Source organism: Cyprinodon tularosa, unplaced genomic scaffold (genome assembly GCF_016077235.1).
Source record: "Cyprinodon tularosa strain WSP-4 unplaced genomic scaffold, ASM1607723v1 ctg345, whole genome shotgun sequence".
Lineage (NCBI taxonomy): Eukaryota > Metazoa > Chordata > Actinopteri > Cyprinodontiformes > Cyprinodontidae > Cyprinodon > Cyprinodon tularosa.
Genome location: NW_024039058.1, coordinates 409,021 through 430,608, shown reverse-complemented (window position 1 = coordinate 430,608; position 21,588 = coordinate 409,021). Strand labels below are relative to the sequence as shown.

General features: G+C 36.3%; 1 protein-coding gene across 1 annotated transcript in view; it reads right to left on the bottom strand.

Annotated features, from left to right (window-relative positions):
• Positions 1–12,241, bottom strand: part of snd1 (staphylococcal nuclease and tudor domain containing 1) — a 229,952-nt gene extending 217,711 nt beyond the window's left edge. The window contains exons 1-5 of the mRNA XM_038294784.1: positions 12,014–12,241; positions 7,599–7,748; positions 5,795–5,915; positions 5,579–5,660; positions 488–648 (exon numbers count right to left, since the gene is read on the bottom strand). Of these exons, the coding sequence (XP_038150712.1) occupies positions 488–648; positions 5,579–5,660; positions 5,795–5,915; positions 7,599–7,748; positions 12,014–12,088 (589 nt within the window). The 5' untranslated portion in view covers positions 12,089–12,241. The remainder of the gene's footprint in view (positions 1–487; positions 649–5,578; positions 5,661–5,794; positions 5,916–7,598; positions 7,749–12,013) is intronic.
• Positions 12,242–21,588: the final 9,347 nt, after the last annotated feature.

The window sequence follows — 21,588 nt, the reverse complement described above, 5'->3', positions numbered from 1 at the left end:
ACATTAAATACCAAGTATTGGTTGTTCTGAGATGGGCTTTTCTGAAGTTATAAATATTTTCTACTGTATTCCAGCTTTTACCACAACACCTGTATGGATATTTTAAGCTTTCAACCTAGATTGTTCCATCTTATCTTCAAATGACAATGAAAGACCCAAGAATGGCGAGAACAAAAGATGAAATCATAAAAAAGCCATCCACTGTTCATCTTCTCCATTTAATTAAAGAGATGTGAAATGAGCTAAGCCAATGATCCAGGCGATCATCTGGAAATAAATCGGCCGGGATATTGCAGGTTGGAGAAGAGATTCAAAGAATGTTCCTTTGAAGCGTGCAGGACAGCAAAGCTAAACAGAATGAGGTCACGACAAAATCTTTATAGAAAAGGGAGTATATTTAATTTGCCTTTCTGCACCTAATTCCTATGATTTCTTTTGTGTTTTTACTTTTAACAATAAATTTTCCAAATCTGTATATGATCCTCACCATTGACGGGCTTCTGGTGCAAAGAGTCCACAAAGTTGCGAGGATTTTCGATGGTGTACTTGAGGTCACGGATAGTGTGCGTGCCACCTCCCTCGCTCCACATGCCTTTCTTGGATGCCTTTGCTTGGTCCTCCAGTTCACACAGTCTGGCCTGCTCTGGACTGAAGAGAAAAAAAAACAAACAGCATGAGGAAAACAAAAAAGCATATAAAGAAAATCAAAATTATTCAAATGCTAGTCATACAAGATATAATTTCAAGGGTTGGCAGTGGTTTCTTAAAGGTAGAGTGGAGAAATGTTTGAAAAGACCCACTTAAAAAAATAAATAAATGTACATGCACAAACCTGTACCCGCTCTCAAGAAGGCACGCCTATTAAACGTGTCCGAGATCATGCACGAGCCTATTTTTCTTTTTGCGCACTCAGCTTAAAAGTTGCTTGCATCGCTCATACAAGCTTACTTTCCAAAAGAAGATTTACAAATTTTCCACTATGTCAGACTCAATACCGGGAAGTGAAAATGGGGACGAGCACATAAGGTCTTACGTAAACAAATCACCAGAATGATTGACAATTAGGAGGACCACTTATTTTGATGATCCACCAAGAAAAATACCATCCTCCACTATAGCCTTAAGTAGATCTTTCAAATGTATTCAAAAATGTGTAAAACAACAAAATAGCAATATTACACAATTTATATGCAGCATTTTGAAATAACACAGGGAGAGTTTCAAATCAATCAAAGTACAGATTTAAATTTAATGTAATGTCAAATTTCAAAAACTGTGCGACTGTAAATAAAGTGTGAAATGAATGCTCTAAAATAACAGCTTTCAGCTTTAAAAACTAAACACGTATAGAAATCAAAATCTTTATGAAAGGCTGGTGTCATCTGGCCTATAAACACAAAAATTAAAAAGATATTTCCCCTTTCTAAAGGTTCTAAAAAAAAAAACACCCTAATAAACAGAAAGACAACATTTTGATGATAGGGTTGCACTGCTTTCTGGGTTTATATTCAAAAGGTTCTGTACCAAGAGGAATGAAAGCATAATCATTTTTAAGTATAAAGATGGTTAGAAAAAAGATCACACAGAAACTGCTTTTTAACAGGAAAAAAAAATATCTGAGCACTTAGTAGAGACAACAAAAACAGCAGAAACGCAGCTTCCTGCAAACACTGCAATTAATTCCATGCTGGCTTCCTAAATTGTGCAGCTCTGTGCTTTTTCAGGGTGCTTATAAAGCTTTAATTATTCACCACTTTAAATGGCCATCGGGCTTTTGTTACTTCCACCAGCAAAAGCTGCCCCGTATATTTAGGGTCTAGAGTTATACCAATGAAGATGGTATAGACAATAGTTTATCTGTTTTGTTGAAGTCACTTTCTGCTGTTATTTATTGTGGGGTTCCCATAAATATTTGATGTAAATATCTCATGGTTTTCTAATTTAGTTATCCAGAGCTCTCAGTTAAGATGGATTGATAAATAAATGTGCAGTCAAAATGTCAGATGGATGGAAGGATGAAATGAATGAATCAACTGAAAATGTATGGATGGACAAAGGGAAAATGACATAATTTAAAGGGAAAATTGACGTATCCATTTAGAAAAGCCTTCTTTGACACAAGGGGGGTTGAATGATTGGGAAACAGAAGGACAAATGACCAGACTCATGGACTCATCTGGATAGACATATCAATTGACAAAAATAACAGTTGGACAGATAGAAGGACAAAGAGAAAGGCGAAGATAAATTCAATTATGATGGACGGACAATATGAAGACAAACAGATGGACACCCTAACAGACTGAGACAAGCTGAAAGAATGAAAAACAGAGGCCAGGCAAATAGATAGACAGCCGACGGTGGAGAAAACAATGGAAGATGGATGAGATCAGATGATGATTACAACAATAATGTATAGAAAATAAGTTTAGAATTGCGAATATTTTCCATTTTCTTTCCTCTCCCTTATCCTGAAGTGTAAAATACTTTGATGCTACTTCATTAAAATACAAGGAACTTAAATTAAAATTAAGCCTATTTTTCAACCGGGATTCTGGGCACATTTCCTAAAAAATTAAAATCTATTTAGTTCATTCTACTCACTACTGTAATCTATATCTACACAGTCCAACTTTTAGACACTAGGGGCAATAGACCTGTAACTCCACATTTATTGCTCCAAAAGCAATTGGCAACACTGTCAACAAATGAGCATTTATTGGTGTTTTAGAAGCTCATAGCAGACCAATTTGGACCAGCAGACTGAGAAGCCATACAGCTCCTTGGGAAAAACAACACATTCATCCTATTGATTAAATCCTACATCAGAGAACCAAAAATATAAGTGATCTGAATGATGTCATCGTTTTGTTGCTGAACAACTTTGAGTTGCTGTGAAGCTGCGCTTAAGCTCACATGACTCATTCAGCGACAGATGCAACACTCTAAAGTGACACTGGCAAGTTTTTGGGAGCATCAGCCTGCAGGGAGCATGGATAAGCATTTAGTGCTATATATTGTCCTGATTTTTTTTATAATTTTAAAAATTAAGCTAATCAAAAGTAAAAAATCAGCAGTGTAGCTTTAACAGCAAACTTTAAACTCAAAACCATTTCTTGCTGACTGGGTACTGATGGTCAAATGTTATGTAGGAGATAAGCTACTTAAATTTTGAGCACCATAGAAACACAGCAGATATATAAAAAATAAAACAGGAATGCAAAACAGACGGATTTTTAAAATCCTAAACAAAAATGAAAAGTGTTCAAAGCAGATTACTTAGAAAAAAGTCTACATAACCTTGTCTGTGAAGACTGATAATGGTAAACCCATCCCTTCTGCAGCAACATCAGCTGCTGGGTCAGCAACTCCCTCCTCTACAGTGGTTCATATCAAACCTATGCTAAAGGTCAACAAGTTGCAGTATAGAACACATCGACTCCACCAGCAAACTTTACAGCTAAACTTTTAATAAGCTACATCTTCCAGCTAATCTGGCTATCAACCCAACATTCTTTAGATAAAAGTTTTGTTATTTTTGTTTTGTTTTTTAACAGCCCTGCTTGTTTGTGTTCCTTAGGGAGATTGTAGGAAGCCATTTTTCCCAAACTGTGTGGAAGTGTTCCAGAATAATTGAACAGTAAGACTCTAATGAAAACTGTTCCACCCCTTAATGTTTATAGCCCCCAACTCGTTCTCCTCGAGGGCTCTAGTTAAACAGGAGCAATGGGAGGCTGTAAAGTACAGTTGGTGTGCACCATTAATGTACCTCATTCCTGCATCAATGAGTGGAGCCTCTATTAACCAACTAGTCAAGCCTGATGCCTGCGGTTTTAAATCCTCTAAAATTAACATTCTGGGTTGCAAAGACAACTTAGGAAATCCACTAAAGCCTTTTAAAGCAGTTAGCAATCAAAAAGTTTGTCTAAAATACACCATCCTACTTGAATAGCATTTGACCTTTTGTTTCCAATGATATAGAAATTTTATTATAGACATTCACCAACCCATAATTCCTATTATTGTGTAGAAATGCATGCATAATCACTGGGAAGCGCTTTTGATAATAGCTTAAATGCTTTAAGCCATGAGATGTAGCTGAAGCAATCAATACATGCATATGGTCTCCTCTGAATGACAACAGACTGCAGATAACTTTAGCATTCATCATCAGACATAAACCTCCCACTATGCACAGATACATCCCACAATCTGTGCATGTGCATGTGTTAGCGGGGGTTAGCTGACCTTTAAGCACGTGTTAAACTGCACTGTCCGAAGCAATCACCATTATCATCACCTCCATAATTATCACAGAATCACCGTTAGTGTGATCAACGTAGCAAGTCACGAGGAGTAATGATATTGAGGAAAATGCACCGATGGAAAACAAAGACCCTAAGTCTTCTCTGAGTAATGGGTCTCCCCTTTGGCCAAATGATGCCAGCTTACACTTAAAGCATCATTTACATTAGTGCTTGTTATGGGCCATTGGACAAGCTGCTTGAAATGGTTCATTAGCAGCAAAATGTTCACATCATCCCTGTTCATGTTGGAAGACTCAAATGCAGCAGCATGAGTCAAATTGTTTGTAATGTGTGTTGTGTGTGCAAACACCACCACTGGGGGAGATATACAGTACTTTGTCATATAGCATGGGGTGTGTATTTATGGGATTAGTGCATTGGGGCAATGTGGCAGAAAAGGGTTTCAGAGGGATATCATTATAGCAGTAGGGGCATGCTGCCACCATCTGGGATACAATGGCTGCAAATAAATTCTCTGCAGTCAGCCAGTTGAAGACTTAAGTACATCTCCCAACAGATTCAGCAGTGTTGTTCTGCCTTAAGCTTTAGCAAGTACAAGTTTACATCCTGCTGCCAAAAGAGATTTCCTCTCTATTTGGTTCATAAAAGGAGGAGTTGCAAATTAAAGCTCCAAAAGCAGACATATTCAGCCTCATAATGATACATTATATGATTAAATCATTATTAGCTTATTGTACAATTAAACTGTTATATATTTAAATATTTTATGTTGACAGAGCAACAGCATGTTTTTTTTTCCTTTCTTAAAGCTATAGAATAAAACTAAACAAATAAATGGTGATTACATCCAGCCCAGATTCCTTCAAAAAATGTAGATTAAAGAGCAATGGCAGCAAATGCATAGTGCTTGAGCCGATCAGAATTTACAAATGAAATATCAATTTTTTATTTATTTTTTTATGGGAGAGTAGAAATGTATATATAGATACAGTAACTGAACTAAAACTAAGCGGTAATCTGAGAAAACTAGATGGAAAGTGACTGAAATGCTTTTTTGTCCACTTGTATTTTTAACAAACCATTAAAACAAGTATTACTACAAGAGGATTTTTTTAAAAATTTTCTTTGTACTCAAGAAACTGTGTTTTAAGCTTTGACATGTTTTTAGTCAGAAAAGGTAAAAGTTTTTCCTGTGATTTGGACTGCGTATGCCCCATCAGGGCATTTGTTATCGTAACAGACATGAGGAAAACCTCTGCGTTAAAACGCTTTAAAACCAAAACTAACAAATGCAGGTTTTAAATTCTTACTTGTTTCCTCTGATTCCTTCCCTTCGGACTGTTGCGAGGCCTTCATTCACCAAAGATTCAGCAATGTTCTCACCTGCAGTATCTACAGCACAAAGGAACAAACGATTTGCAACTCAGTCCCAGAAAGCAACACTTTGATTCTTAATATGGATGCATTGACATTATTTATCTAAGAAAAACGTTAAAGATTAGTAAAACTTGGAAGTGATGGCAAACCTTTGCCCAAGTAGACCATGCCATACTCCCGGCCTATAGCAGTCTTGATTTCCACTGTGAAGCAAACTTCTTTTCCAATAAGCTTCTTCCTCAGGAACTCTCTGGCTTGGAAGGCCCAGGGCTAAAAGGAAAAAAGATATCCAATCAAAACGCTGGATATAAATAACTTAGCAATGTACAAATTAATTCATTAATATCATAAAAGCATGGAAAGAAAATTTAAAAATTCTGCAATCATACGAGTTGTTCCTAAACATGAAGGGCGTTGCTGTGTTTCTTCATCATGGTTGGTGAATGACATTCTTTTACCTTATTCATTCATATTTCTTTTTTAACTACAAAGTACAGATGAAAAGAAATCTAAAGGCTCAACTTTTCCTTATTCTATCTCTATTCTCCTATTCTGCAGTATTTGTCAATTTCCACTCATAACTTTATGGTCTCTCTGCTTTTTCTCATAGTAGCTTCCTGTTCTGCTAACACTGCATCCTGGATTGGAGCATCGGCTGTGCTGCTGTCGTCGACATCTCTATTTGTAGATGTCGGAGCTTGACCCGTTTCTGGTGCGATCCCGTTTCTTTTGCTGTGGCTGGCGTAGTTGGCTTGGAGCTCATCTGCCTGGCTGGGTCTTTAGGACGGGGCGCCTGTGGAGCTGGTTAACAGTTACCGTTTGCATTTCTGGTTCTATCCCCTTATACCCCACTCAGCGTCAGCAGATGGCCGCTCAGACTACGCCTGGTTCTGCTTGGAGGTTTCTTCTTGTTAAAAGGGAGTCTTCCTCTCCACTGTCACTACATGCACGCTTGGTTTGAGGAATTGCTGAAGAGTCAACAACAAAATTGAAGCAAAGGCCTTCACTGAACGCTCATCCAGGAGGAGCACATTCTTCAAGTCAATGAATGGATGCAATCAACTGGTTTTCCTAACTAATCTGACAGCATTGCCTCCATGAAGTGCCCTGAGAGGACTCATGTTGTGAATTGGGACTATATAAATCAACGTAAATATATACTGAAATAGAATTGAAGGTGTCTAAATCAGCACCTGATCTTAGTGCTGGTTTACCATTTTATACTCCCTATGATAAAACCCCTTTTTTAAACTTTCATATGTCCATAACTTTGTGGGATTTTATTCAGTCATTAAAGACAAAACTTCACCAATAGCTTTGGTTAATTTGCTCAATAGATTTATAAAAAAAAAAACAATGTTCGTAACAGCTAGCATTCTCAGAGTTATAAAAGTACTCTATTCAAAGGCCAATAAGTGAGATATTGTGATGTACTGTGATGAGAATAGAGAACCAGAGTATATAGGATAACTGTGGTACGAGAAAACTTTGCTGATTTGATCAGAAGCGCTGCTGCAGCATTTATAGTCACACGTGCAGCTGTTACACAGAAGCTTTGTACAGGGATGCATTAAGGAGTTACAACATTGGTTCAAAAGCAGGTGGTCTTATGTGAGGTGAAAAAAACTAACACTGTTTATCACACTAGTCAAAGCTGCACAGTAAAGTACAGAGGTGGCAGCATCAGGCTGTGGGGACGGGTAAGAGCGTTTATATGCCAAAATTGCCCCGTCAAAGAGAAGTAGAAATATGTCCATGTTTCAGTTAATTTGTATTAAAAAAAATAATCAGGAACTGTAGCTCTTCCTTTCACTCTTTTATTAAAGTTTTGGTTGTAAAGCAACAAAAATACAAAGTAGTTTGAGGTTGGAATACTTTTTAATAGCTCTAAAATACACACATTATCCCTGGAATGTCAATCTAAATAAACAGAGTGATTAAGATTCAGCTTACCTCATCTGGGATGTCCTTGGTGTCAGGCTGTCCTTGTGCTGCTCGGCGGGCAATTGCCCCAGCTCGGATGTTGCTGAGATTGATCTGCCGCTCTGGGGGCGGGCCGCCTCGAGGCTGGCCCCGAACAATGATGGCACATCCTGACAAGACCTGGAGAGAATAAATAAAATTATACTTTGACCCGAGAAAAGAAAAATCAATGTAGGCAAATAATTTTGGTTATAAAACATTTAATAGAATAAAACCATAACTAGATGACAGACAGAAGCGATGTAAGGATAACAGGGATAGATGGTCTCTATTTAATTTTTCAGACATCTTAAAAAGATTAAAAGCATTTATATCAGGTATCAAATTAACAAAAAACAGTGCAGAAAAATCTCAAACACTATAGTTAGAAACTTTACTTTGAGGCCTAAGCTTCATATGACATGTAGTCATGGTGACGGTGTGTAACACAAATGTAAGGGTTAGATCATGCCATGTGATAATGTAGCTAAAAACAAAACAAAAGATAGCCTACACTTTAGTTTGACAACTGTGGCATTTACACGAAACTGAGCAAACACTTTATCTGCAAACTCTTCACTGTGTCTGCAGGGAGCATCCCTGGGGATTGTTGATCTAAGATGTGAGATAGATAAACTCATCAAATCCCCGCTGTTCATCGCCAACTGTCCGACTCAACCTTAGGACAGTAGAGCTGTGGCTGTCATTTCTGCAGCATGAAAATCCATGAAAAAAGAAACGAGTCAAACAGGAAAAAATATTTTTCAGATTTCAAAGGAGATTTTCAGGGGTGATTCCGAGAAACTAGCCCATTTATTTATAACTACAAGGGGCTGGCTTTTTGTAATTCTTTACAGTCAGGAAGTCCACTACTTGTACGGTAGTTAAAAGTCTTCAGCTGATCCAAAATACTGCATAAGTTAAAGAAAATTAAATAAAGAGATCATAATTCTTCCATCTTAGCTTCCCTTTATTGGCTTTGTTAGATCCATAAAAGAATTTAAAATCCTGCTTACATATAAAGCACTAAATAACCAGGCTCTGATCCGAGTTTCTGATCTGTACCTTATGTTGCTAACACAGCACTTTGCTCTCAATCTGCAGGTTTACTAGTGGTTTCTAGAATTTCTAAAAGTAGAACGGGAGGCTGTTTTAGTCACTAAAGCAGACAAGCTGTCTTCTTTTAAGTCCAGGCTTAAAATTTCCTTTTTTGATAAAGCTTATTGTTAGAGTGGCTCAGCTTATCCTGAGTCATCTCTATAGTTATGCTGCTATAGGTTTAGACTGCTGGAAGATATGAGCACCATTTTTCCTCATTCCGTTTCATTCTGCTTCTATTCCTCAATTCTGGAGTATTTGTTAGATACACTTCCAACTTCCAACTCCTCTCTTCCTTTTCTCATCATAGTAGTGTCATCTAGCCTGGCTGTCTTTGGCTGTGACTAGGGCTGCAACTAACGATTATATTGCACATCTATTAAACTTTTGATACTTTTTCTTTTTCAGTAAATCAATAATCGGATAGCCAAAAGGTTCTTTAAAGAAGATTATTTACAATATTAAACCAGGTGAAACTAAAACTTTTCCACTTGAGGAGTTCTGGATAGAGTATATTGACAAAACAAAAACCGTTTTGTTTTGTTTTTTATCTTAAATGCAAAATGTGGCTCTGTCAGGTAAAGGCATGTTTTAGAGACTTGTTTACTCCAGTTAACAATAAATCCATTATTAAATTAGTTGACGATTATGACAATCGATTAATCACGATTATTGCTCCAGCCCTAGCTGTGACACTGTGCTGGGGGGAGTAATATGCTGGAAATCTTAGTTTATACATGGTAGAGTTGGGCCTGCTTTCTATGTTTAGGCCTGTTTCTCACAGTACAGCACAACTCACACAGAGCTTTATCTGCTAATCTGTTTCTTTCCTAGACGGAGCTACCGATTGAGCTAGTTTACTGTTACCTTTTTGAACATACAAATTACGTCTGCATGCATATTCAGTGTAAGGAATTGCTATAGAGTCAGCAAAAAACTGCAAGTGAATGTCTACTGTCAGTGAATAAAACCAGCAAATTTAATAACTTAATGCAATCAGCTGGGTTTTCTTTGACAGAAAAAAATAAAATAAAATCAACCAATCTGAATGCATGGTTCCAGTGCCAGTGAATTATCTCTGCAAAGTGCTTCAACATGTTGTGAATTGGAGCTATACAAAGATTTTGTTGAAACGGCAGAAGCAGAAATATATATATATATATATATATATATATATATATATATATCCCAAGAAAACATGAATTGGCAACATTCTCCTTTCCATCTAATGCAAAACAGAAGTATAAAAACTCTAAAACTACATGCTACAACATCAAAGATATACAACATCCATAACATTGTTGACCATTTTTGGGCAACGTTGGAAAAATTCCTTAAGTCTAAACTTTTAAGAAGTTACAATATAAACTGGGCATTAAATAAAAAAAGTTGCAACAATTCTACTTTAAAGATCCTGTAACATGGCAGGAGCCAATAATTGGTTTTAAAATACACAGAGATTTTAAAAACAAAGTAAAAGAAAACAACAACAACTAATAGGTATAGTCAGCATGTTTGAGTGTGCAGAGACTAGGATTTAGTTTGGATCTACAAAAAGGCTTTGAGTGGCAGAACACTCTGCCTCCCCAAATGCAGCTGAGCACTGCTGATCAGCCACCTAAAATGCAGCTGGAGTGGGCTGCATGTATGGAAGCCTTAGTCCTCGAAACGGATGACCCGGGTCCGAAACTGGCATGTGGTCCTTTCCCACATGTCTCTCCCCTTCTCTCATACCACCTTTCCTGTCAGCCTACTGTCCATAAAAACCAGCTACTAGTGTCGTCATCACTTGAATTTAAACTACTGTAAACTCAAAAAATAAAATAAAATGCAGCTGGAATCTTTTGTCACTTAAGAAAGACCAATCAAACTGTTAAAAATACATTACAAAAGACCACTAAATCATGAAAACAAAAAGGAGCCGCACGGATCTCCTTCAAGTAAATTTTTTAAAAGATTTTATGCAATCCTTTAGGAGTATCTCTATAAAACTGCTAACTAAAAAACTAGATAATATCAGCATGGTATACTTCTTAGGATTTCTTAGCAGCAAAACAAAGATTATTTTCTACATATTTAAAGTTTGAAAAAGTTTGAAACTTCAAAACTTCTTTAGGGTTTCTATTTTCTACAAGTCTATATAGTAAATCTACAGCCAAAGAAGTTACATATACTGTGAGTAATGAATGTTAAAACTGCTTTATTTGGTGATGTGTTTTTTTCTGCTTCAAATTAAAGCAATTAGATCATATTTGGCTATTTTCCTCTTTAAATTTTAGGGTAAATACCATACAGCTGTGAAATGTCCACTTAAAATGAATATTCTATAAAACAAAACAGCCCCTGCTAATCCAAACTTGATAGAAATGTACAAGAATAATCACTGAATTTAGTCCAGGTAACATTTAAATCCTTATCCTGACACAGAAAGATGAATGAGAGATGAACCCAGCCCACAGGGAACCAAGCTGAGTGGGTGATTACAGGGGGCAAGAAAGTTGGAGCTACGTGTCAGTTTCCCATGGCTGGTTTGGACCAGCTCTGGACCAAGTACCATCTGCTGCTGGAATTAGGGAAGAAAAAAAAAACAATGATGCTCCATGAACACAAAGCAACCCTAAATTCACCGCTTAAATATGTTTCACTTTAATTATCGTGACAAACCTAAGAGCGAAAGCGAAAAGAAAATAAAATTTGAGTTAGCCTTTAAGTTAGCTGACTACATTAGCATGTTAGCAAATGCAAAAAGAAAAATAAAAAAAATGAAAGTTTTATGTTGCGGCTGCTGCTGAGCATGAATCTAACACTTGAGCTGCACATAAACAAACCGCTTTCGTTTAAATTAACAGGTGCTGGACAGTCAAATGCTAATCAGCTAACAGTTAGCCATCCTTTAGCTGAGAAACTTGACATCTGGTAACTTTCCAACTTCCAGCTTAACCATCCCTGACTGCAAATGCAACCACTCAGATGACATTTTACAGCATTTACATTCACAAGCCTGATGAGAAAGTTTCCACAAAGTGAAATGTACAGACAAACGTGCTAACCTCAGTTTCCTCTCCTGCACATTTAGCAGCAAGCTAACGTTAGCCGGCTTTTAGCTTCACCCAAACAAGCCGAATGGCTTTGACATCTGTTATTATAATAATGACAACACTAGAAAAATTATGTTAACTATTTTTGTGGATTTTTATAAAGAAACTAAAGCACAACTATTCGCAGTTTTAATCTCCTTTAGTCATCAGTTCACTGTGCTAACTAGCTGCCTCACCACTGAGTTCAGTTTCACATGTTGGGATTCATACCATTTTCACTATTCCTCTTTGCAAAGGAGACGCCGAAACAGGGGCTGCCTGAGCTGGACCCGAAACAGAAGCCATGTCCACCAATTTTAGATACGCTGCTTGTTAGTTGGAGAACCAGGTGAGGGAGCTGGGACTCTCAGATGAGTGGCTGATCTATTGAAAGCCAGGAGAAAAAGGCAGAGCACAGAGCTACAGTCAGGTTTTACCGGAAACACACTCTGCCATGCATGTACACACACAGGCCCAAAGCTCTTCCGGGTACACGGGAGAGTAATGAATGGGAACGAACGGAGAGCGAGCTGAACCGCGTCAGAAAGTTGAAGTAAGAACTTCCGGGGCGAGAGGTACGACACGTCAGCACAGTGTTACCCCAGATAGAAAACAGAAGAGGTTGACCTATGGGTTAGTAGGGAAGAGGATTAGGGCCACTGAATATTATTTCAGTTTAATATGGGAAAAATTTCAGAATTCTGAGATTGAAGTCAGAATTCTGGGAAAAATAAGAAATTGGAGAAAAAAGTCAGAATTCTGAGATTAAATCAGAATTTCTCAGAATAAAAAGTCAGAATTCTGAGATAAAAGTCAGAATTCTGAGATTTGATCAGAATTCTGAGATTAAAATCAGAATTATGACTTTTTTCTCATATTATAATGAAATAAAATTTAAAAATCAGTAAACTTTTTTGTTTTTTTTAGTGGCCCTAATCCTCTTCTGTAGGTAAGGGATTTGCATATTATGAAAGAAAGGAATCATTGATAAGAAAATAGGAAATGCAGAAGCTTATGAGACACGGTAAAACTCTTAAATGATAATTGATTTGGGCATTGGATCAACATTTCAATTTATCTATCTAATCAAACAGAACATATAAAACGGATGACATTGCGATTATTATGTTATTTTAATAAGTCATTAAGTGTCATAAGTGAATGCATTAATGAATAAAATGTGGGTTTTTTTTTGTTATCTTTTGGTAATCAGGCTAATTTTAACATGTATGATGTAATTTCACAATAAATGTGACTTAAAGGCATACTGTTGGGGAAACTTAGAAATACAATAACCTCTTTCTTTATGTTTAACACCCAGTGCAATAATTATATATATATAAATACAAATATCCATCTATAGAAATACCCACATAAACACCCTGTGCAATAACCCAGTATAATGATCCTACTATTTTTTTAAAAGCTGTAAAATGTGGACGCAATGCATATACTATATATACATCCCAATGTATACACTGTATATATCCCATGTATATATCCCATCCTTTGGCACCTTCTTCTCCTTTGACTATTTGAGCTGATGTAATGTGTATTTTTTTTTTCACTGTGAGATCAATAAAGACAATCTATCAATCAATAGCCAATCAAGTAGGTCATAATAACATGGGCAGTTCTAGACTAAGGCCAAAAGGTGCCCTTACCCCCCTGGAATTGTAATGGTCTCTGCACTAAAGACATAACAAAAAAAAATATGATATGTGCTGGAATAGACATAATGACTGATAGGTTCCTTGGAAAAATTTAATTGTTGTACTTTTTACAATATTGTTTCACCTGAATTTAAAATAAGGTGATAGCTTCAGTTGTATTGATATAGGATCCCAGTATTCATCATAAAGTTATTTAGAACCATATAAAAAAAATACAGCTGAATTGGTCAGTTTTACTTTAGTTTGAACTCTGATTTGATTAAAATACTGACTTAAAATAAGTCAGAAATAAGAAATATTTCTGAATTACCTACAAAGACCAAATACTGCAATAATTAGCTTTATTTTATCTTATTTCAGAAGATAAAATTAATTAATTCAGCTGCTTTCTTTTCATGGTAATGGATTTTTATTTAATTTTAGGTTAATAATATTATCATTTTCCAACATATAATACAGATTTTCTATCTGAACGATGTAAAATGTTAAACACCATGGAATTTTACTTCATTTAGTGCCAAGTGGCTCTTTGGATCTGCAGCTCTCTTATATTTTAAAAGCTAAACTCTCATTTTTGTTTCATGCTTTTCTGTGCCTCCATGTAAAACGGTGCCCCACCTTGACACCTCTACTAAATTTTATGTCAAACCTCCACTTCTTATGAGGTACATAAGAAATACCAATTCACTTTTGTCCATTTAAATGTAACAACTTACATTACAAAAATACTTTATAATAAGAGCAGGTATCTGTCTAATGAAGGGCAGCTGTGTGCAGCATCTGAGAGGTTAGAAAAGACGCACAACCTACACAGAAGCTCTAGTTAAGAAGCTTCATCAGTAGTTCTGTCTACAAAGGAGGAAAAAACTGCTTAACAGATACGTTTTAGACAGTGGTAGAGTTTATGCAATGAAAAATGTTACACTTATAGTTATTTTATAACAATTATAATACAATAGTTAATAGCTAAGTCATAAAAAAAGGAATGGATTAATTACTTGATCAATAATTGTTAAAAAGAAATGACAATTTCAAATTGAAGTATCACTTTGCAGACATTTTTAAGAAAAATTACGTATTTAGAATATACACTACATATGCATATAGGACCTGAATTTTGCTGCAAATGGCTTAAATATTTACACCTAAGGTGAATATGTTTAAAAGTAGATAGTAAACAATAAAACGTATCAAAGTTTATAAAAATGTGTCAAACTTAACGACCAGAGATTCTATAGAATAAGGGTATACAGTCAGCCTATATAAAAAAATTACTTTATTGCACAATTCAGTTTGATTTGTTGCCCTGAAATATTGAGCAGAATTTACTGCATCAATTTCAAACTGGTTTATCATCGTACAAGAGTAAAAACCTTAACAGTTAAGTGTTGTTCTGCCTATTTATGCTGCAGTACCACTTTCCATAGGGTTGCACTGAGGACTGATGTGATGCCGATTATCAGTCTCTGGTGATTTTAACCACAAGTTACAGATAGTATTTAACAGCTATGGCCTTAATGGAAAAAAGATTAGATCTATGGTAGTAATTTTCTATACCTTCTTCACCACTTTTGAAAAAAGGTTTTCTACAGTAGGTTTGCTGCCATACAGCTGCCACCTCACAAAGAGATGCCGCAGATCAGTATGGGGTGTTTTTTCTTATGTGCAATAACCTAAAACAAAGTTGAACTTAAGATGGTGTATTCAATGCAGTTATGCATAGGGAATCTCATGTGCTGTAGAGGAACATGCAGAAGTTCACTCAAGAATAATAAGTTCAACACAGACCCAGATAACCGATTCCTCCTAAAGTAATATAACTCCACAGCATTTCTCCAGGATTACATTCAAAACGTTTACAAATATTTAATTGGTACGCCAGTTTTTTGACACAATGCACAACACTTCTTTATTTAAATGTGAATTACTGATGGTATAAGACAAGTTGATTCTTTTTACGATTCTTACATGAACATCAAGATTCTGCAGGTCTGACGTTAAATGATGTTTTTAATTTTTTCTGGTAAAGCAGGCATCCTTAAAGTTGGTCCTCAAAGGCCGCTGTCCTGCAGGTTTTAGAGTTTTCCCTGCTCCAGCACAGCCGATTTACATTAATATTTAATAAACATGCTTTTGCTGAACTGCAATCACCAGAATCAGCTGTGCTAAAGCGGAGAAACCTCTAAAACCTGCAGGACAGCGGCCCTCGAGGACCAACTTTGGGGATGCCTTTTGCAAAGCTTTTGTGGTTGTTTTGTGAACCTCTGAGAAACACTTAATAGTTTGAAGGCTCATTACACTCAACTGATATGAAAACCAAATTACTTCTAATGTATTAATTGTATCCAGATGTAATAAAATAATTTCCACTGTGTAAATGAACAATGCTTTACGATATAGTGATGACATTTAACTATATCTCGACATGTAATGTAACCCAGACATTTGCATGGCTCCCAGAAAACAGAAGTATTAGAAGTGGCAGTTTTGGGATGAAGTGTCCCCTTAACAGGCGCGTCATGTTCTTCTCTGTGCAAAAGAACAGTCTCTAAGGCAGCCGGACCCTGTATAATGCAGTTAGAAATGATTCAGAGAATTCTAAGTGGAGGTGTGAGCCACTCAGGAATGACTTTACTTTTTTGAAGGCTCGATTTAAATAAAGAGAGGAAAAAAGTATAGCAACTGTTTCTACATTTTATTTTTTTATTTTTTTTTTATTTTAAGGTATAGTGGAGGATTTTCACGAATTTTTAAAAAGCCCTGCCCTTTCCACTTCTAAAATATGTTATGCAGCTGCATGCATATTCATTTCATGCATACTCTCTGTACCCGAGAGCATTCACCAGCCCATTTCTCCTTGTGCACGCTCTGTTTAAAAGTTGCTGTTTGCATGGCTCATACAGGTTTACTTTCCGAAAGAAGATTTGCAATTTTCCTACTATGTCAGACTCACCTCCTGTAAGTGAAAATGAGGATGAACACTTAGGAAAAAGAAGATCCTCCACTATACCTTTAATGCTAGATGGTTTAAAGTAAAACAAAAATGATTTAGCTTAGCTTTGCTGTTGAAATGTTACTATGAATTTTGGTATGTTCAGCTCCAGTCAGAAACATTGTTGTAAAATGTAATTTGACTGGCATCAGATATTTTGTCTGATAAATGTAACTCTTATGTCAGACCCATATAAACAGCATATTTTACTCTATTAAGGAGAAAAAGCTCCCTGAAAAAACCTGGTCTTATAGGAAATAGTAACTATTCACCAAATGTCATAATTAATTGTGTTCCCCTTGGTGGAAAATGTCATCAACACTTTGTGATAACTACCAATTTTTTTTAAATCAATGTAAAGAAAATGTGTCCTGTTGCTCTTTGCACAAATTAAAGTTATGTAAATGACTTTTAGTCCCTCAGAAATCTTTATTTTAATATATTGTTAAAGCATATAGAGGTAGAATTACTGCTGAGCTTCAGATGAATGCCCTGATTAATATCAGCATCTCGTTCTTCAGTTATCAATGTAGCCACAGACCTTCATATTACCAATTTGATCACCAGGTTGATATTTTTTTTCCTTTAATGTTTTGTTAGATTTAAAAAGAGATATGATGAAAGGCAAACCTTTCAAAAGGTTCAACATTTTTCCCCACCAGTCACAAGAAAGTTTTCCCAAAAATCTTAAGGATATATTTAAGAGTTGTTGTTTTTTTTGGCAGATATTAAACTAATGATAAAAATTACTTTATGATCTAAAACAATTGGATGTGACCTTAAAGCAAAAACAGAGAAGTGTTAAGTGGTCAAACCTTTTTTATTCAATCTGCTCTCACATGTCATCTGTAGTGTCCCTTTCATCACGCAGTTCTCTTCCTTTTAGTCATAAAACTCATGATATTCAACAGTAACTCTAGATTTCTAATTTTTTCCTGTTTTTACCTCTCATGTGCAACAGGTAAGCCATAGAAAATAGGTTTTAAAATAATGATGTTTTTAAAGGTTTGTTTTTAATCCTGAAAAAGAAACATCTTCTATTATATAAAATAAATTCAGAACATGTTCTAACTCTTTTTGAATGCTTGGCATACATTTTGTTCTCTCAAGTTTAATTTATAAGGATTTTTAAACAAAAGATTACATTAAATCTATGACTCCTCTCATTTCTATACTCAATTCTTCTGAGGGTTGTAGCAATGCTCTCACACGTTGGTTAGGAGGTTCAGAGTTTAAATAGTAATGGGAAACATATTTTTGTAAATCTCCGATAATATCATAGCACCTTAGTCTTTACTGATTATTGATTTTTTCCTATAATACTGTGCAGAAAGGTTTTAGAACATCTAATTTAATTCAACTCAATTTTTTTAACCATCCTTCTAAAGAGTAAATTTCTTATAAACACAGTGCTTAAAAAATGTGCTTCTTACACCTGAGAGTTCAATCACATCACAGCCTCGCAAAATCACCTGCAAGAAACTTGTTTTTAATATACAGGTGCTGGTCATAAAATTAGAATATCATGAAAAAGTAGATTGATTTCAGTAATTCCATTTAAAAAGTGAAACTTGTATATTATATTCATACATTACATACAAACTCATATATTTCAGATGTTTATTTTGTTTAATTTTGATGATTACAAATGACAACAAATGAAAATCTCAAATTCATCATATCAGAAAATTAGAATATTACTGAAGACCAATAAAAACAAAGGATTTATAGAAATGTTGGCCAACTGAAAAGTATGAACATGAAAAGTATGAGCATGTACAGCACTCAGTATTTAGTTGGGCCTCCTTTGGCCTGTATTACTGCAGCAATGCGGCGTGGCATGGAGTCGATCAGTCTGTGGCACTGCTCAGGTGTTATGATAGCCCAGGTTGCTCTAATAGTGGCTTTTAGCTCTTCTGAATTGTTGGGTCTGGTGTATTGCATCTTCTTCTTCACAATACCCCATAGATTTTCTATGGGGTTAAGGTCAGGAGAGTTTGCTGGCCAATTAAGAACAGGGATACCATGGTCCTTCAACCAGGTACTGGTAGCTTTGGCACTGTGTGCAGGTGCCAAGTCCTGTTGGAAAATGAAATCTGCATCTCCAAAAAGTTGGTCAGCTGCAGGAAGCATGAAGTGCTCTAAAACTTCCTGGTATGTGGCTGCGTTGACCCTGGACCTCAGAAAACACAATGGACCAACACCAGCAGATGACATGGCACCCCAAACCATCACTGACTGTGGAAACTTTACACTGGACTTCAAGCAACGTGGATGAAGTGCCTCTCTTCTTTTCCTCCAGACTCTGGGACCTTGATTTCCAAAGGAAATGCAAAATTTACTTTCATCAGAGAACATGACTTTGGACCACTCACCAGCAGTCCAGTCCTGTTTCTCTTTAGCCCAGGCAAGACGCTTCTGACGCTGTCTGTGGTTCAAGAGTGGCTTGACACAAGGAATGCGACAGCAGAAACCCATGTCTTTCATACGTCTGTGTGTGGTGGTTCTTGAAGCACTCACTCCAGCTGCAGTCCACTCTTTGTGAATCTCCCCCACATTTTTGAAGGGGTTTTGTTTCACAATCCTCTCCAGGGTGCGGTTATCTCTCTTGCTTGTACACTTTTTTCGACCACATCTTTTCCTTCCCTTCGCCTCTCTATTAATGTGCTTGGACACTGAGCTCTGTGAACAGCCAGCCTCTTTAGCGATGACCTTTTGTGTCTTGCCCTCCTTGTGCAAGGTGTCGATGGTCGTCTTTTGGACAACTGTCAAGTCAGCAGTCTTCCCCATGATTGTGTAGCCTATAGAACTAGACTGAAAGACCATTTAAAGGCTTTTGCAGGTGGTTTGAGTTAATTAGCTGATTAGAGTGTGGCACCAGGGGCCATCAATTTTGAACCTTTTCACAATATTCTAATTTTCTGATATGATGAATTTGAGATTTTCATTTGTTGTCATTTGTAATCATCAAAATTAAACAAAATAAACATCTGAAATATATGAGTTTGTATGTAATGTATGAATATAATATACAAGTTTCACTTTTTAAATGGAATTACTGAAATCAATCTACTTTTTCATAATATTCTAATTTTATGACCAGCACCTGTATGTGATAGCATTTTAGGCTGACATTTAAACAGACTTCGATGTTTATCAGTTATGATTCTAATTCAAATTATATTCAAATTATATAATAACCAACTGAACAGGTTTTTTTTTTTTAAGGGATCTAAATAAGAACAAAAAACAGATGTCTTTATTCTGAAACCTTCCTTTAAAGACAACCTGTAGAACTACTTTCAAGTGGAAATGTTGAAGCCAGGGAGTCATTTCTTCAATAGAAAAAGTAAAAATATAAATATGTAAAAGATGGTTATCCTGATGTCATATACTGTATTGCTTAATTTCACTATTAAAAAAATAGAAATTTGGGGGGAAATACATCTACTGTCTTTCCAATTAGGAGAAAACTGGTGTATAGATAAGGGTAACCATTGAAAAAAGATAACATCCCCCCACAGGTTTGAAAGCTGACAAAGAACCAAAGACTTATTTTTAATCAGAGCTTGTTGGTCTTTTATTTCTCTTCAGAGTTTAAAGTGGGAAATATAATTATTGTTAAAATGATGTATTTGCTAGGAGACATTAAAAATTCTTACCTTTAAAAACCAACTCTCCAGATTAAAATGTATGTTAATGGATCAGGAATAAGTTTTTAAATTTGGAAAGGCTGCCTGCTTAACATTGCCAACGCAGATAAGATAATTCCCAGATGATGGGTTATCTACCACAATTCTTCACTAACTATTAAAAAAAAAGACTAAATTGGACCGTATTTGGTTACATAATTCCAGGTTAAATAGACTGAATACATGTCGGAAGAGTATAAAGAAAAATCTATCTAGAAAGATGAATCATCGGCCTTCATAGTCTACCCTGCGGGGTTTCGGTTGATTTAAAATTACACATGCATATTTATTAGTAGTGAATGTCTTAAATGGTCGGCTAAAAACATTTTTATGAACAAAAATGTCAGGCTTAAAAGAAACTTAAATTCTTAGGAGCGAGTTTCTTTCTCGAAACGCGAACAAGGAAACTGAAGTAAGGCGCAGCTCCGTTGCGCGCAGAACCACCGTGCGCTTTGGAGACATTTCGTCATCTTTTTACGCGGCTACATTGTTAACACTAGCACACGCTTTAGAAACAAGTTGCACACCAACATGATCCCATTTACGCGTTTAGTGCCCAATTCAAACATCTGAAACATTTATTTGAAGCGCACTCGTTGGCTGTGCCACTAAAGGTAATAAAAACCCCGCCTGTCGGTGCACAGAGCAGACAATTTACGCACAAGGAAAGCGTGTTGCTGCTTTAACAATGGGGTATAGGTAGCATAATTAAATCTGCATTTTTAGAACACATTACGCCTGCAGCAAAGTAGTAACCTATAAAGTAATAACCTCATCAAATCTCCTATGATAAAAGAAAAGGCTTGCCTCATTTATTCTTTGTCCTGGTTGGCATGGAGATGATGGTGTCCAAGAACGCCTGTCCTTCAACCAGTCTTCCTAACTGTACACAGTGTGTTTCAGTCATTTGACTCATGGTTAATGTATAATATGGGCCATATGGCTTTGTAAATTCTGACTCTTTATGTCGGTGCCACTTCGGTGTCTGTGGACCCAACTAATGATATTCAATTAGTCATTAAACAGGTCCAAAGACGAGCCTTGTGTGGGGTTTTCACATGAGCTAATATTTGCTCGTCAAATATTTCCCCTTGAAAGCGTTTACAACGTATTTTTATCTGCTGTCTGCCCAAGGAACATCTGTGAGGATGTTAGCCTCGCACTTCTGGATAAGCGAGGTCCCCCCAATTGGCCCTCTCCTTGCGCCTGTATGTGCGCGAGTATATTTGTTCACGTTTTGCAGGAAAATGTAATAAAGCTAGACAACCTGATGGATTTATGATTTATCAAAAGCACTTTACCATATGGCAGTCGTCATTGGAGCAGATTTCCAAATGTTTGCTTTATGAGAGGAGGCCAGAGATCCGTTTAATCCGAGCCACTTCAGATGGAAACGAGGATGCTTGTGTCACGTGACTCCAAACCCTGAAACACACTGGAGCTGATCCA